We start from the raw sequence: 16,688 nt of genomic DNA, 5'->3' as shown, positions 1-16,688 counted from the left end.
CTGATTCACAAAAAAATGATCTTAGTCTTGGGAGGAGGAGAGTGTTCTGGTTTTGGAGTTGGTCATGCCACTCCTATTGTTATATGTGGTTACTTCTTCCCTGCTCCTCCTGCCCCCAGTACTGGTGTGGCCAAACAGCAGTGCTGGGATTGCATGTGACTCAGGACATCCCGCATGCAGGTTGTCATCTGCTGATGGATTATACACAGTTAGCTCATTATCCAGATTATTTTCCTCTCACAGGGGATCACAAAGTGGAAAAGAGGCTCTTACAAGTCCTGATCTCAAGGCTCTGTAGTTACTACAAGACTGCAAATGGGAAGAGTAAGGAATTGGGAAGAACAGCAATCTCTTTTTCTGCTTACAACTAACAACTCTCCTGGAGGAAAAGAAATGGCACACAAAAAAACCCTTCTGGTTTTCTTTTGTTATCTTTTTCGCCCAAGGTTTCTTTTAACAAGATCACGCCAAAATTACGTAGATAAGCTGTTTTCTGAAAATTTCACAAGCAGTTTTAGTTGAGGGACCCTCCCAGCCCAGCTGCCTGTTCTCTTTTGTACCATCATAGTTATCGTGTTATCCCTTTGCGTTGGCTGTTTGCTTGGCTCAGGCTTAAGGAGATGACTTGCCTCAATCTTTTTAACAAAATCTAAAGTTGTTGTTTATTGTTTCCAGATCAACAAATCCCCCATGACTGTTGAACTGTGGTTATAGAAAACTTGTGTTCAAATGAAATGTGGAATAGAATTCTGTAGTGTTTTCACCACTCTATCAGATCTGTTGAATCAATTCAGTTGGAAGGTGACATTTGTTTTTCTCTTACAAACAGAATTCTGCTTAAGTGTTTCAAGGAGTGTTAGGTCTGTATATTGGTAAGCACATGTTCTGTTCTGCTCCATTGAGGACACTTTAGTTTCTTTGCTGGGCTGTCTCCATTTATCCCATTGGAAAATGCAGTTGATGTTAGATATTCTGTCATCTGCTTTAAAGGCTTTACTTTTGGAAAATAGGAAAAACTAGGTGAAAATGTGTTCGTTCTTTATCACAGATTGTAAAAGAGAGGAGCATATCTTTGGAGTTGGACTAATTTCTAAAAACTTAGATCTGTGTGATTTATTAAATGTTCCTTTGTTTTTCTATTATTTAGCCTCATTTTTCCCACAGACACACACACACACACACACACACACACACACACACCCCCCCCCCAACCCATGTCTAGCTCAAGGTTGCCTTTTCAACATCCAGAGGCATTCACTGTTAGCTGCAAAGGGGATGGGAAGGGGATTATGGAGTGCATTCATCCAAAGGTCTTAACACATACCCAAGAAAGCTGGTATATAGTAACTTGTCTTGTCCTGAAGATGATAAAACACCTTCCCTAAGGACATTATATTTAAATAGAGTATTTGAAAGTTCTTGTTCATCAATTGAGGTAGAACTGGGATACTTAATCCAATTACACTCCTAATGTAAAGACTGTATCTTACTGAAAGGTCTTCATTAAAATGTCTTATAATTGCTAGATTTGTTAGTAATTGCCAATTTCTTTCCTGGTACTCACTTTGTAACAAAGGGGACGGAACAGAAACCCCATGAGAGAGAGAGAGGAACCTTTTCATACTTGTTAAAGTAAGATCTTTGCTTGCAAAGGAACTGGCCCAGATTCCTCTGGAATGATGTCTTCAGTTCAGTGGGAGCTGCTTTCAGTAAATATTTGCATTTTGAGAATGTGGTTTTCAAATACGTTGTTTCCAAAACTTGTTGTTTTCAAAAGACTTGGGGGCAGGTAGGAAAGCAGAAGCTCTTTAAGGGAAGGAAGGAGTGAAATGAAAGATATGCTCGGCCCTGTGTGGTACAAGGGCTGAGTAAATATAGTGAACTTGATGCAGCAGGTCTTACGTGGCTGAAGAAAGTTTATTTTAAAATACAGCACTAAGCTAATTTTGTATTAGGATTGTGCAAAAACCCTTCCAACTGCATTAGAATTTTTACATTACATGTATAAGTTTGTAATAAAATTGCAAATGGAAGTTCCTAGTCCAAATTTATGTAGTCTTTGATGGATCAAGAGCCAGCAGGGAGTCTCCTCATTTCGGGGACCAGGAAGTGATAGTAGATATTTAATGGCTACTGTCCACCCCCTTGATTTTTCTTCCTGTTGTGCTACAATGTAAAATTGAGATTCATCTTCTTGAACATTAGCCAGCCTAAACGTAAGCAACTGCTCTAGGTTATCTAGAGTGCTGTTCTAATCAGGTGCAGAGCAAACAACTAGAGAATGGTTCAGTTCCTCTTATTTTTGTTACCCTCTATGGGGCTGGGAAGGTCTGTCATCATTTCAGGAGTATACAAAGCACCCAGCCAACCTAGACTACAGCAGGAGCTTTTAGACAGCTGAAGCTGATAGTAATTCTGCCTTAATATCTACAAAGGTTTTATTAGAGAATTGCAGCATTTTTGTAAAATGTGAATCTTCTGAGTATTGCTGTATTAAATGGGCATAGATTAAATTGAATTAAAATACAGGTAGAAGATGAGCTGTTTCTAAAGCTACTGTCTTGCACCAGTTGAACTTGTGAGTAAGTGTTGAGGGTGGTCATGGGGAGCATGATGTTATATTTGCAAAGCTGAGTTTGTACTAAAAGGAAACTGTGTTTCAGGTGTGGATCCATCCCTGCAAGCAGAGAACAGAGTGTCCGGCTCTTCCCAAGCCACTGCTGCAGTATCAAAACAGCAGAAATCCCGATCCACTAACTCGAGGGATGAGCGCTTCCGATCCGGTAAGGGACAGAGATGTAGCTGAGGCATCACATGTCCTAAGAGGAAAAGTATACCTGTAAAATGGTACCCGCACCTACATAGAAAGCTGGAAGTGCTTTGGAAGAAGGGAACAGATAATGAATGTCTTTCAAGTATCTTTTTGTTTCGATGCGTGAGTGGTTTTGTTTGAATCCAGCCTGGAGGAAATGCTAGAAGGGAAAGAGACTGTAGACCTGCCTTCTGATGTGTTTCTTGTTGTGAATTTTACCATGCTCAACAGTTTTTTCATATTTGCTGAGAAAACAAAATTGGGTTCCCAGTCTGTAGAAGAGTTACTTAAAAAGTTTGAAGGCTACAGTGTGTGAATTTGGGAGATGTTTTGGTTGCTTGTTTGGGTTATTTTGTTAAAGGAAGGTTATATATTTATTGTAGCTTTCTTTCAAATATTTCCTGGTTTAAAGCAAGTGCACAAAAAAGGGAAATGTCACAATGGATATTCTACTTCACTTTAAATGGACAGCACAGTGACAAACCTGTTTTGGAAAATTGTGTGAAAATACCAATATCCTCATTGCATCCTGTTCCTATTGTTACTTTTCAGGTGGTTGAAGTACACCTATTTCCCTATGAAATTCCTGGTCACAATAGTGAGGAGAAACAGGTGTTTGGAAGCTTTTCTCTCCTAAATACCTTTGGACTTGTAGCTGGCTATTTTTTTGTTTGTTGTCCGGGGTAATTCCGCATCTTGGGTTTGGGGATGAGAAGTGCAAGTGATGACATGCACTGCACATCCTTAACAGAAAGCTGGTCTTGGGTCACCTTGTCTTGCCACTGCTTGGGCAGAGTAGTTATTGCATCCTATTTGCCCTGCTGATATGTAAAACCTTACTCCAGAGGTAGAGCTGATGTGCCTTATACATTCCCTAGGGTTAATTGAGTGATGAATGAGACTTCTTAAATATTCTGAGGATATGAACAGACTCCTGGGAAAGATGCCTGTATTCAGCTACACAGAGAAGAAACTCCTGAATGTCAGGGAATATTGCATACTGTCAAAATTAGCTAAATGACTTATTTAAAAATACAAAAAATAATTATTAAATTATAAAAATACATTATAGGAAATTATATTATAGACAATAATTAAAGTAAGATGTGCCATTGTTAAACTAACAGAAATAAAAATCTGCAAGAAGAGCACAACTACAGCAGGAAATCCTTGGGAGGTAGTTCTTGGTGGGGACTGCCATGTCCTGCTGTGGTTTCCTATCACTGCTCCCCAAACGAATTTTTCATTAAATATTCCTGCCTAGAACAAGTTCTTCACTTGGAAATTTGGAAGGATCTTAGTTACAACACACATTATTGGATTTCTTTTCCCATTAGTGATAGATGACAAGGCTTAATGTGCTCAGATGGTATCAAAACCAAATAGTGATGGTTTTGTTTGACTTGGTTTAGGTTAAACCTAAAGATAAAGATATTTACCTAAAGAACTTATTTAGGTCTGTGCAAGGAAATGTAGATATGGCTTTCAGAAGCCAATATCTATTCCCTTTTGACCTCTGTAATTAAAAAAAAAATTCTTCAGATTTACTTCATTAGTGATTGGCTTCTTTATCTCAACAAAGAGATAGATATTGTTGACTTCTTCAACTTCCCTGTGCGCTGACGCATGTTGCCTCTTGTGAGGGATAACCAGCTTTAGCCTCCTTCCCTCAATCTCACAGCTTATTTATTCTTTAGACTGTTGTGGGAAGGAGAGGGTGTGTTGTCTCTTCTTTTTTCTTTCCTTCCAGTCTTTATTTCTTATTTTCCTTTCTTCAAATCTCATCAGTTCTCCTATGTCTTTTTTCAAGACTAGTCGATGAGGGGAAAATGCCACTTTTCCTAGAACAGGACCTCTTTCTGGAGCTATTACAGGTTCTTCAGAACCGTCAACATAAATTATTTAAAATAAACAAGGAAGTGAAACAATTTTGTCTTTTTATGCAATTAATCTGTCATTTACTGTCTTTAAGCACTTTTTTTAACAGTTTCACAGAAGAATTGTGTATTTAAATGAACGGTGTGTTTTTATCATCCCCAGACACTTGTCTTCAAACAGTAAATATTATCAAAAACATTCCAGCAGTGAATACTATTGATAAGTACAAGCCTGTCACCCAGGCTTCAGCTGGAATAGTGTTAATTTTATTCTTAATAGCTGGTACAGTACTGTGTTTTAGATTTACAATGAGAATAATGCTCATATTTTATTATTCTTGTTCTAATTCTATTATTATTACTTTTATTCTGAACATCACCATCATTATTATTACATTTTAATTTACTTCAGTTATTATTTTATCTCAACCCATGGATTTTACTTTTTTCTGGGTCCTCTCCCCATCCCATCTAGACAGTGCTTATTGCTTTACCTTTTGGTATTTTGAAATCCGTGAGCATCAGGGACAGCTGGTCAGCTTATAAATGTCATTTTTTTCTTCAACTGACTGTAGAAATTCTTCCTTCTGTGCCTAAGGCAGGGGCAAGAATCAGAGGCTGATAAATGCACAGATGCTACAAATGGGAATGAAAAATGCTCTTCTAATAGCTGGACAGTGTAGGAGCTGTAAGAGTTTAGGTGTTTATAGTCCACAAACTATTTTAGTTTTTCTCCCTTATCCTTTTTTAAGGACATGTGGAAAGAAAGAAAATGAGAATAGGTATGAGGAATGGGAGAGAAGATTGTGTGGTTTACTACAACAGAAGGAGAAAATGTTTATAATCAGTTACTAATTGTTGATGGTTGTTTGCAGCTTAATGAAGTGCAGCTTAGAAATACTTCTCCAAGACTTTTTCTTCTGCTTTTGGATGGCAGCATACGGTTTTTTTCCTCACTTTGATATATATATTCTTTGTGTTAATGAAACGCTGGGCTTGCTCTTCATCACTTCAAGTGATCACTGTTGAGCATTTGTGTTCCCTTTTCTCAAAAATGTGACACATTTGGTCTGATTATGAGTGTTTAATTCCTTAAAGAAAACTGAACTCCACAGTTCTTACATGGTGAATCACTTTCACAGTAAATTTTAAAGAATTTAAGTAACAGACAGTGGTAGAGAGCTGCTTTTTGCAATTCCAATATCCAGTTAAAATTTAATTTATACTAATTTATTGATTTTTGTACCCTAAGCATTCTGCTTCTTTAAAATAATTTCATTCCTTTTACTTCTTTTATTGAAATGTGTTTCATCATGTAGAAAAGCTCTTAAAGCAAAAGTGGAATAGGAACAAAGTGTTCCAGGGAAGTGAAAGCAATTACTTCATTGATTTGCATGAGAGAGGATGTTCCTATTCAGCTGTTGTCCAAGGACAAGATATTATAAGAAAGATTTCTAGCCAGAAATAAATCTTAATGAGTATAGAAGGAATGATGAGTTAAATTGGCGTTGTAAAAATAAAACATGGAACAGAATAAAAATTCATCCTGACTGTTTCCTGGTTGCATTTTTATAATTTAATCTAGTCTGTTCCAGGTTTGGGGGTGGGAGTTAGGACTAGAGGAGGAGGTGGTGGTGATCTTGCCCTCTGGAAATGGAATAAAAAGTAGTTCTCATGCTTGCTGCCACAAATCTGTGTGATGTTATGACCTGCCCTGCTCTGCTTTGTTAAAAAGCCCCAGCACTCCCCTGCCTCCAGCTAGGCCTTTCCGTTCCCAAAATGCACAACTCTCTAAGAATGCTTTCATTTTTTATCTGCCACATTATTTAATGACTTAATGTATTTATATGCAGGCTACAAATATTGTGTGTTATTTTGCTCTTTGGCAGACCTCTTCTGGAGAAAAACGACTTATGTTCCCCTGCTAACTATGAGATGTTGATGTAACAAAAATGTCTTTTAAATTGTATGTAGATGGTAGGCGTGGTGGAAGTGACTGCATCTCACAGTTACTGTCTCTTTCTAGAAACATTTCAGCTTGGTTTTGACTGGAAGTTCTGCCAAGGAAATGTGTCCTGCAGAATGGGCATTTTTCCCCTACTTTTAAGGCTGCAAAAACAACCTTTAATTGATGTTGAATCCTGCTTAAAGTTTCTGGAATTTGGGGACATAAAAGGTTTGCTTCTGGGTATCCGTGGGAATAAACTTCATTGGTTGACAATTACAGCTAAAACTAAGGATAAGGAGAAACCAAGACTTGACAAAAAGCCTAGATGTGGGAATGGAGAGGGAGGCAGGCAGACATAAGAAAAGGGGAATTTTTAATTTATAAAACATCCATTATTAAGTCCTTGGTGTGAAGTACAGCAGCAAAAATCTGACGGGGCCCAGGACAAAAAAAAAAATCTTGTATTAAAGGATAGAGGTTTTACTGATTTTTTTTTTTTTTTTTTCTTTTTCCTTCTTAATATTTTTCTCTCATAACAACATCATATTTGAACCTCCCATGTTAATTGCACAAAAAGTTCTTCTTTGAGATAAGCATCTACTTGGTACATTCCTGAGTCTTGTAGGAACACACAGGTTGCATAGTATATTTGCATATATACATATTTTAAGTACTGCTCTGAACAGATTATCTGGGGGGAATTGCAGACTGAAAAGTGACGTTATTGCTGTGAAGAGCTGGTTGGTGTCTGGGACCATATGCTCAGGGATTCTTGTGATTTTGTAGAATCCATTTGACCAGACTGAAGGGAACAGTTCTTTAGAAAGTGCCTTGTGCTGAGCATAACCAAAGGGGGGTTCAGGGCTAGTAAAGAAATGGTACTTTTTAAATTAAAAAAAAAAAAAAAAAGAAAAAGTACTGTAAAATACAGCATTTTACCTGTAGTCATCACCATGGTAAACCCCTGTAGGTACAAGGACAGAGTCGTTACATTACATTGTATATTATGTAAGTCATGTAAGTATACGTCTGTCCTACACACTTACATACCTACAAATAGTTTCATACCTTCAAATTTGTCTACCTGTTACATATTTGCATTTTAACAAAAGAATAGATGGATATTTACCTAAAGAATATGTATTTTCTTTCAAATTGAATAGTTAAATTCTGAAAATCTTGTACAGCAGTTTCCATGTAGAAGAAATGTGGTCAGCCCAATGCATAATCATATACTCACTTTTGGGCTCTGTCCTGGTTCAGGTTCTGTCTGTTGACAGGGGTTTCCACACTCAGCAATAGCAATTCTTTTCTTGTACCCTCTGTCATTAGTCTTGCTGTTACTGTTCGTTTTCATATCTCATTGCTGTTTTCAGTAAATCACTTTTATCTTGACCCATGATCTGTGCCTCTAATTAATTCGCCTGTCTATTCCACCACAGAGAGGAGGGAGAGGGGGGAACGAGCGAGCAGTGCCTGTCTTGAAGTGTTTTTAGAGGGAAGGCTAAATTGGAGAATACCATTCCTAAATGGCAACAAGCCCACTGTAACTATGTTTAAGTGTATACATGTTGTATTGTGCTTTTCCTGAGTGTGAATCTCAGGTGGTAAGTCAAAGTATATTTTTGGTCTGCCTCATTTCTCCTCAACATCCATTCACTTCTCATGAATTTTCTTCCTGCATAAGTTTTAGCTTTTGACACCATTGAAATGTAGATGTCAAAAAGAAAAAGCTGCTGAAAAATTACTGGAATACGTTAAATTTTATCTGCAGTGAGGTCTTGATTGAACATTGAATTCTGCTTGAATATCAGTTTTGGCTTAAAAATTACAAAAGTTAAAATATAGCCCATGAGCCTCTTAGGGTAATTTTTGCTTTCAGGAAAGTGAAAGCTGTATGTGTCTTTTCCCTAATTCTTCATATAGAATCATAGAATTTTGTTAGAGTTGGAAAATACCTCTAAGATCATTGATTCCATTAGTTTCTTTTTTCTGTTATTACTTGCATTGTTTTGTGACACCTTCAAGTATGCATGTACTTGTACTTTTTTTCCCTTCCTGGATTTTGAGGATGAGGAGTCAAATGCTGTTGCGAATTTACAGAATCTGCATTGAAATTTCTCCTCCAAATGAAAATAACTCATAGTTCAAAACGAACATACTGGGTACTCTGTAACTTCAGTGTTTATTTCAGGGGGGTTTCCGAAATGCTACTCACAGAGCCTTTTTGGGCTGATTTCATGAGGAAAATGTGTCAACTTGACCCTGCTTATATCCTCCCTTAGCTTTGGAAACCATTGCCTCTGCACTGGATTGGAGCGGGAGGCAGTAGTGTTGATTCAGTCCTCCTGTTTAACTGAATTCTAACCTTTTTGTTTGTTTTCTGTATAGATGTCCACACTGAAGCAGTACAAGCAGCACTTGCAAAATATAAAGAGAGGAAAATGCCTATGCCATCGAAGAGACGCTCTGTCCTGGTGCACTCTTCAGTAGAGACATACACCCCTCCAGGTACATGTTGAGTGAACACAGAGAATTAACAGAGCTGTCCAGAGAAGTTGTGGGTATCCCATTCCAGCAAATGTCCAAAGCCAGGTTGGACAGGGCTTGGAGCAACCTGGGATAGTGGAAAGTGTCCCTGTCCTAAGTTGTTAGTAGGTTGCACTAAAGTTCTATATCATGGCTGTATTTCCCAATAATCAGGTCTTGGCTGGATTTATGCTTTGATGTTTTTTCTCATGGTTTTTAGTGTCTCATCTAGAGATACTGTAGCTGCTGGAAGTCCACATGAAAGCAGTTGTAGAGTGAGCAGGTGCCCTTTATACATTAAGAATGTTCTCTTGCATCGCATCTCACTCAGAGGAGATAATCTAGGCAAGCATATCAGAGCTGAAAATACCTCATTTCACATTGCAGAAGATTCTTTTTTTAAAAGTTGAAGAAAATACCAGAGCATTAAGTTGCTGCATTAATTGCAGAGCACTCATCAGATGGTTTCAACTATTCAGTGGTGAGCAGATTAAAACAGTCAGAAAATCATATGCTATGATTGTTCAGATTGGTTATGGCAGAATGTCTTCTTTAATTTTTAGGGGCAAAAAGTAATCTTCTGTTGTCTCACAATGAATTTTCTGGAGGTTAAGAAAATCTTGGAACATGTTGTGCTAGCATGCAAAGTGGTTTGAGGCCAATGTCTTGTATACAGAGAAGAGGGATTTCCTAAGATGTTTAATTTTGAGGACGTCCTCTTGTTTTTTGTAATGTGGCCCAGGAGCAGAAGCACACTGACCTCTACTGCCCTTCTTCATCATTTCTAGTTCTTAGCCCCCTCCTCTAAAATAAGAGTTCAGGTATGCTGCTCTCCTGCTTTCTGAGATTTATTTCTTCTTTCTGTTCTTCCCATTTAAAGAGAATTCCACTTTTCTTTGCTAGTCACACACTTAAGTGTATTATTTTTGTGGGTTCTCCAGTTATTTCATTTTCTGTGTTCTATATGGTCTTTCTCGACCCTTAATGTTTTTGCCTAGAAGATAAGTATTTTCATTAAAGTATCTTTTTTTAATGAGTGACTATTAAAAAGAAGCTGAGATGCTATGGAGACAATGTTAGGTTATGTAATAAAAGCTACCTTGCACACCTGCAGAGGAGTGTGGGGCATGGCAGTTGGGGCAGTCCAAGTAATGCCCTGTCCCAGGAGCCACCAGCCTGTCCCAGACCCATCTGCACAAGCCCAGAGGAGCGCCAGGAACAGCAGCAGGCAGGAAGGCAAGTTCAGGACTCGGAGAAGGGTCACCCTGTCCAGGCCTGTCCCTGGAGAACCCTAGGTGTGAAGCCGGTCAAGACCAGTCAGAACTAGAGCACCTTCTGGACTGGGGGGAACACACAGAGGGACACAGTATACAATGCAGGGCAAGAGTGTTTTGGAACTGCATGAGTCTTGTTATGGGATGTTAAGGGAAGTGCAGACAGGCAAAGGGGCAGACTTAGAGAGGAATAAGTGTGGGGAAAACAGCAGGATAATAGGCTCAAAAACAGCTGGTGGTGTGTAAATGGAACACATGCCTGGCCATGCCCCTGAGCCTATACTCCATGCTGTACATGTGTGTACAGAGCAAGATGATGCCGTGAGATCTGCATGTTTTTGTGTGTTTGTGCTGCTGGAGTGTCATCTTCTAACACGCCTGTGCAGGTGGTCAGCAGAGAAGCCAAGTGTGCTCACACTGGGATTGAGCAGGGTGCAGTAGCACCTTAAATAATAGGAGCTGAAAGCTGGTGGTGTGACCACCACAGGGACATAGTCATGGCCCCAAGCCTGCTGGAGTTCATTAACTATTTGGACAACACTCCAGGCACATGGTGTCATTTTTGAAGTGCTCCTGTGCAGGGCCTGGAGTTGGACTCAGTATTCCTCATTCAACTCAGGATATTCTATGAAGAGTTAAGTGCCTCTAGAATCTGTCAAGCTCTTTCTAAGAAAAAGTGTTATGAGATCCCCTTATCTCTATAAGAGAATGGGCCACTGGATGAGTTCTGTATCATGGGGAACCAGGACATTCAGAAATATTCTAGGTACTTTCTTCAGCTATATCAAATCATAAAAATAATTGTCTTTTTATGGGCCTGCCTTTATTTGCAAAGTTAGCTCAGCAAGAAGGATCCAGAGTTGCAAAGAACCTGAGTAGTGCCGAGCATCTAGTCCTGAGCCATTCACCCACTGCCTTAAGTCCTTGTTTTGGCAGGAGTTAAAGGACTTAAAGCATGCTTTGGTATTAATAATTGAAATTTTGTTACAAACTGCTACCATCAGGTACCAGGAAGGAAGCATCAGATTCACATTCTTTACACTGAGGGTCGTGAGGCACTGACCCAGAGAAGCTGTGGCTGTCCCATCACTGGAAGTGTCCAAGGCCAGGTTGGACAGGGCTTGGAGCAACCTGGTCTAATGGAAGGTGTCCTTGCCCATGGCAGGGGATGTAATGAGATGACCTTTAGGTTCTCTTCCAACTCAAACCATTCTGTGAATCCATGGTTCTCAGCACAATGTTAGATTGAAATCCAGCTCCTGGCTGGCTGTAAAGGAACTGCTTTTATCAGTCATCCTTCCAAAAATTTTAACGTACTTTTGGGTTTGTCCTGTTGAGTCTCTGATCCTTCCCACACAGATTTCCTGTGATCAGAACTGGAGCTGTAGCCTTCATGCAAGTCTGGCTCAAAGAGGGGTGGCTTTTGTGACTGTCTTGGGTCAGCTCCTAGCCAGGAAGTGCTGGAAGCCAAGCACACAGTATTCTGTCACTGTTCTGTCACCACACACCAGGATCTATGGGTTAACCCCTGCCACCGCTGCTACTGGGGTGACTTTGCTGCTTCTTGGTGTATTTATGTTTTGATATTAGAATGCTTTTACCATGGATCCTTCACTTTTGTTCACAGTTAATATTGTACATTTAAAGGGTTTGGATTTTTTCACCTCCACTCATGTAAGACAGCTGGAAAGTTTAGAAATAATAGATTTCATTTGTCTTGGATCTGGGTAAGGAGATATTATCAGAGTGTGTATTCTGTGAGAAACCTGCTTTTTCTGTAGTTTTATTTCTTCCTCTGAAGTGATTATAAATTGCAAACATGGTGGTTTGGTTTGGTGGTTTTTTTTCAATCCCTGGCTGTTCGTAATCCTATCTTGTTCCATATTCCTGGAATTATTTTTTTTTTGCTTTCTGCCTAAAAGAAAGGAAAGGTTGCAAGCAATACAGGACAGGTTTGGCTTCTCTCCAGGAGCAAATGGAGTCAGCTGCCAAAAACTCCAAATGTGGCAGCAGACCAGAAATATCACATGAGACATGGACCCGGCAATGGGGATGCACCACAGCTGGATCTTCTCAGAGATCTTTTGTTTGGGTATTTTCATTCAAAATTGTCGTGTTTGATGAGGGAGGTCAAATAATGAGATATCAACAATTTTAACTCTGAAAATGCCATCAAGTTAAATGGGATTCTTATTAAATGGGTTTTGGGTTTTGTGATTTCAGACTGCTAATAGAAACTATTTTGAAGCTATTGGAAATGCACATACTCTTAAAAATCAGAAAATTAAAGAGCTGGTAACTGAAATGCATTGCCCAAGATGAGGAGTAGGTTTTTTTTTTTATGTCGCTTCAAGAAATTGATATGGAATTGTATCTAGCTGAACAATTACGTGTTCATAGGATTAAGAAAATAGCCAAAATTAAGGTTGCAGAATTCCTGATGTAACCCACCCCAGATTTCCACGTCTGGGACTCTTAGAGTATAGTAACAGACACCCTGTCTTATATAAAACATGTAAAAGATAAAGTCATTAAAATTCAGCAATTTCTTTACAAGGGCAAGATTTTTTTCTGCAATAAGACGTTTTGTTTTTCAGCCAAAATCAGAAAGGATGTATTTTCTTGATATTTAGAATGACCTTTATATTTGTTGTTGGATGGATAATAAATAAGGGAAGGTTGCGTGCCGAAGGGAAACTTCTGGAAAGTTGTAAATAACTGGATGGGAATTAAATTAGGAGCCCTTTGTCAGACTTTAAACAGCAACAAATATACATGTAGAATGAAAAGACGCTTTACTAAGCATTTCTGTGTATTACTCATTAATATTCAGTTTATGTGGTTAAAATACATGCTTTGTAATTACTCTTTCATCAAACTTCAGAACACCGTGGTTTTTTTAGGATGCAGTTCTCAAAACAATTTGTCAGAAGAATTGGAAAGTGAAGAATTCCCTTCCCCTCAAAAAGAGTAAAAAAGGAAATAACAAACAAATTAATGGGCTTTTTTCAGGTGTGATGAGATAAAATTTAACTGTTCAGAGCAGAAATATTTTTCTCAGTGGAATAGGGACGGGATGGGATGCTCGCTGAGCCTCCACTGGAGGTAGAAGCCTGTTTTGACTCTTATGTCATTCCAAATGTTGGAGGTAACTGAAACTTTGCTCCAGGTGTGTTCTGGCCCTAATGTGTAGAAGTTGTTGTGTTAACCCAAAAAATGGCAGCAAGAGGGATATTTGTGTGTGTGAATATCCCATTCCTTTAATACACACCCCTCATGTGTAGCACGTGAGAATGCTGCGCGGAGCACACGGAACAGGGCCAAGTGCCATGTTCCTGGTGCTGGGTCATTCCCATTCCCACATTACAGGCCTGTCATCATTATTTTAACCACAGACACATCGTCAGCATCAGAAGATGAGGGCTCGTTGCGGCGGCAAGGGCGGATCAGCTCCACTCCGTTCCAGAGCCATTCCAACGTAGAGCCCTGGCTTAACCGGGTCATTCAGGGCTCCTCCACCTCATCCTCTGCATCTTCCACCTCATCTCATCCTGGAGGGAAATCTGCTGCTGCTTCCAATACTGCTCCTGCCACCACTGCTGCCACTGTGCTTGCAGATCTCATGGCACACACCCAGATAGGTCAGTAAACCTGCCGGTGTGGTTGGAATAAAATCAGATTACAAATCCCAAAGCAGGGCTAAACACAGAGGTCTTCAGCAGGAGATACCTGTGAATAGCCTTAAAATGTGCAATTCACAGGTGAGGTAGGTATGATGTATATGTATTTAACCCAAGCCAGTTGTTCATGAGATCTGAATGTGCATTCTTCTTGGTAAAATGCTTGCTTTACCGAGAAACTAAGGTTCAGTTTTAGTGGATTCCAAAGCAGAATTTCGAAGGAATCCTGGTGTTGGTGCATGCTTTCCAATCTATATATGTTTACCCTAAACAATGTCAGGTTGTGTATTTCAGACATGATTCAGTTGGTAAGCACCCAAAAGACTGAAAAACACACAGAGTATTTGGGAAAGTTATGAAAACAGAGGTACTAATCATTAAGGAATTTTTTTTGCTGTTTGTACAAAACCTTTAAAGAAACCTATTTTTTCATATTCCCATTTCCAAGCTTATTAATAATGAGAAATCCGCAATTATTTTTGACCTTGGTGGATGTAAGAAAGGGGTAATCCATCACCACTTCACTTTAAGCCATTCTGGATTTCATATTACGGTTTAATAGAAATCATGTTTAACTCCTTTAAATTGCAAAGTCAGTTATGGCTAACCTTTTAAGCTTAATTGGGATTGATGAAATTCTTAATATAGCTGTAAAAACTTGCAAGATACACAATATGCAGCACAGCATCTTGTTGTGTCTCATGCCCCAGGCCAGATAGACTTGTCCATCAGGACTATTTAATCAACAATGCAAAATTGAGGCCTTATTAAGAGTTCAGAGTCCAGCATTTAAGCAGCTGAATGTTGAGCTGTATGCAGGCTTAAAATTTCGTTAATGGGAAATAAATAATTATAGTATCTATCAAGAAGGAAGCTCAGGGATCATTAAGAGCTGATCTATTAAAAATATTTGTAAAGATAAAATTTCCAGTGCCTTTGAAAAAAAAAAACAGGTGCGTTTTCACATAAGAATGGTCTTCCTCATTTCTGCAATGCTTGCCGTGTTCTATCAGTTTTCATTCCTAGGTTGGTAACATTCATGCATGGCCAGTATCAGTTCAGTTGGGACATTTTTCCTGTCTGTCTGTACTTTTCCTAGCTCACAAGAGTATGAAAACTTACTCAGTTCTTGCAGGGCAAACTTTTATGATTCTCGATAAATACTTGCATACTTTTTAAAAGGGGCTTTGATTTGTCCTAGAGCATAGAAGAAGAGTTTATTTATTTTTTCAGATAGTATGCTGATATCAGCAATCTGAAAGGCATCTTACATATCTTAATTGCTATGCCCTACTGAAATATTCTGTGTTTTGGTTGTGTACTGAATAGCTATTCACGGTTTTGAGATGTTGGAGAATTTAAATTTAGCAGCTGGTTCCCTTGCAGCTCATCTTCTCCAGCCTGCATTTTTAATAGTGAGCTCAAACTGAGTTCCCAGGCAGTAAGCTGCAGTGTTGGAAGTGCAAGGTTACAGTATTTATGGAGTCACATAGGAGCATGCATTTTTTTTAAAGATGTTTGTCTTTCACTTAATAGCAGCAAGGACAACCCTTCACAACCCTTGGGGGGCTTTTTTTCTTTTGTGAAATTATTTTTTTTTAATTAATAAGGCTGGTGGTATGTCTTGGTTTTTTTCAAGGTCACCATATCAACTGCGGAGTATTTCCCACCTTAGCTCTTAGAGCAGCTAGAAATATACAGATCATCATGGCTTTTAATTCTCTGTCATATCCTGTATGTTCTTTCTTTCGAGACTGCTCTTTTGCATTTATCTCTGTCTTGTCATCACTAATGGAAAGGTCCTTCAGTCTGAAGGACTTTTCTTCCTGAAGTCACAAGTCTGCTCACACTTTTTAACGCCTCACCACTTCTCTTACCCTGCTGTGCCGTGGTATTTCTGGATGATACAAACTAATAGCATGTGGTCTCATGGGCATTTATTAATAAAATGCCAAAATGATTAATTAAGCTAATGTGGTTTTTATCTGAGCATAAATCCTGAAAATTGAACCTATTCCTTCTCTATACATAGTGAGACATTGCTAGTCCCTGCAGGGTGTGTCAGGCGGGAACCAGATACACCTGTCTCTGTGGCCAAGTTGTGTGCTGCAGGAAGCCCATGGTTTGGGACTTTGGGAAATCCAAGGGGGGGGAAAAAAAAATCACCCTAAAAGCAACTTCAAAAATACACAGAACAGAGTGAGAGCATATACATGAGGCAGGTGTATACATGGGCTCTCTGTAGGTCCTGTGCAATGGTTATAAAGGTCAGCTTTATGCAGTTGTCATCTTTGTGGTTACTGATTCCAGGGCATTTTTCTGGGAGATGAAGTAACACTTTTCTCCTTCATGTACCTCACCCACATGAAAGGAGTTTAGTCTCTGCAATGCAAACACTGGCATTGCAGTGCTGTCCATTGGAAAGGATGGGAATGGAGTTAAATTTTTCTCCTGGTGATCCCTCTGAAACCACTTAAGAGTTGGACTGGTGGCTTGTGTGTCAGCTCTGGAAATATGGGACCAGTTCTATAAGCACTTGCTATTTTGGGGCTGATCACTGCCTCAGAG

At 39.1% G+C, this 16,688-nt stretch overlaps 1 protein-coding gene across 7 annotated transcripts in view; it reads left to right on the top strand.

Moving 5' to 3' along the window:
* The window catches only part of DIP2A (disco interacting protein 2 homolog A), a 93,682-nt gene that overhangs the window by 30,627 nt on the left and 46,367 nt on the right, over window positions 1-16,688 (top strand). For 5 of the 7 annotated variants that reach the window (XR_004241111.1, XM_032113762.1, XM_032113764.1 and 2 more), the window contains 3 exons: window positions 2,664-2,783; window positions 9,029-9,148; window positions 13,836-14,081. Coding sequence is in view for 6 of the 7 variants with exons in the window: in XM_032113762.1 (XP_031969653.1) it covers window positions 2,664-2,783; window positions 9,029-9,148; window positions 13,836-14,081 (486 nt within the window). In the remaining variant the exon portion in view is untranslated. The remainder of the gene's footprint in view (window positions 1-2,663; window positions 2,784-9,028; window positions 9,149-13,835; window positions 14,082-16,688) is intronic. The other 2 variants (XM_032113765.1, XM_032113767.1) reach the window with 1 other exon arrangement.

This window comes from Corvus moneduloides, chromosome 7, assembly GCF_009650955.1.
Source record: "Corvus moneduloides isolate bCorMon1 chromosome 7, bCorMon1.pri, whole genome shotgun sequence".
In the NCBI taxonomy this organism is placed as follows: Eukaryota; Metazoa; Chordata; class Aves; order Passeriformes; family Corvidae; genus Corvus; species Corvus moneduloides.
Note: the sequence above shows the minus strand (reverse complement) of the source record. Positions and strands in the feature narration are given on the sequence as shown.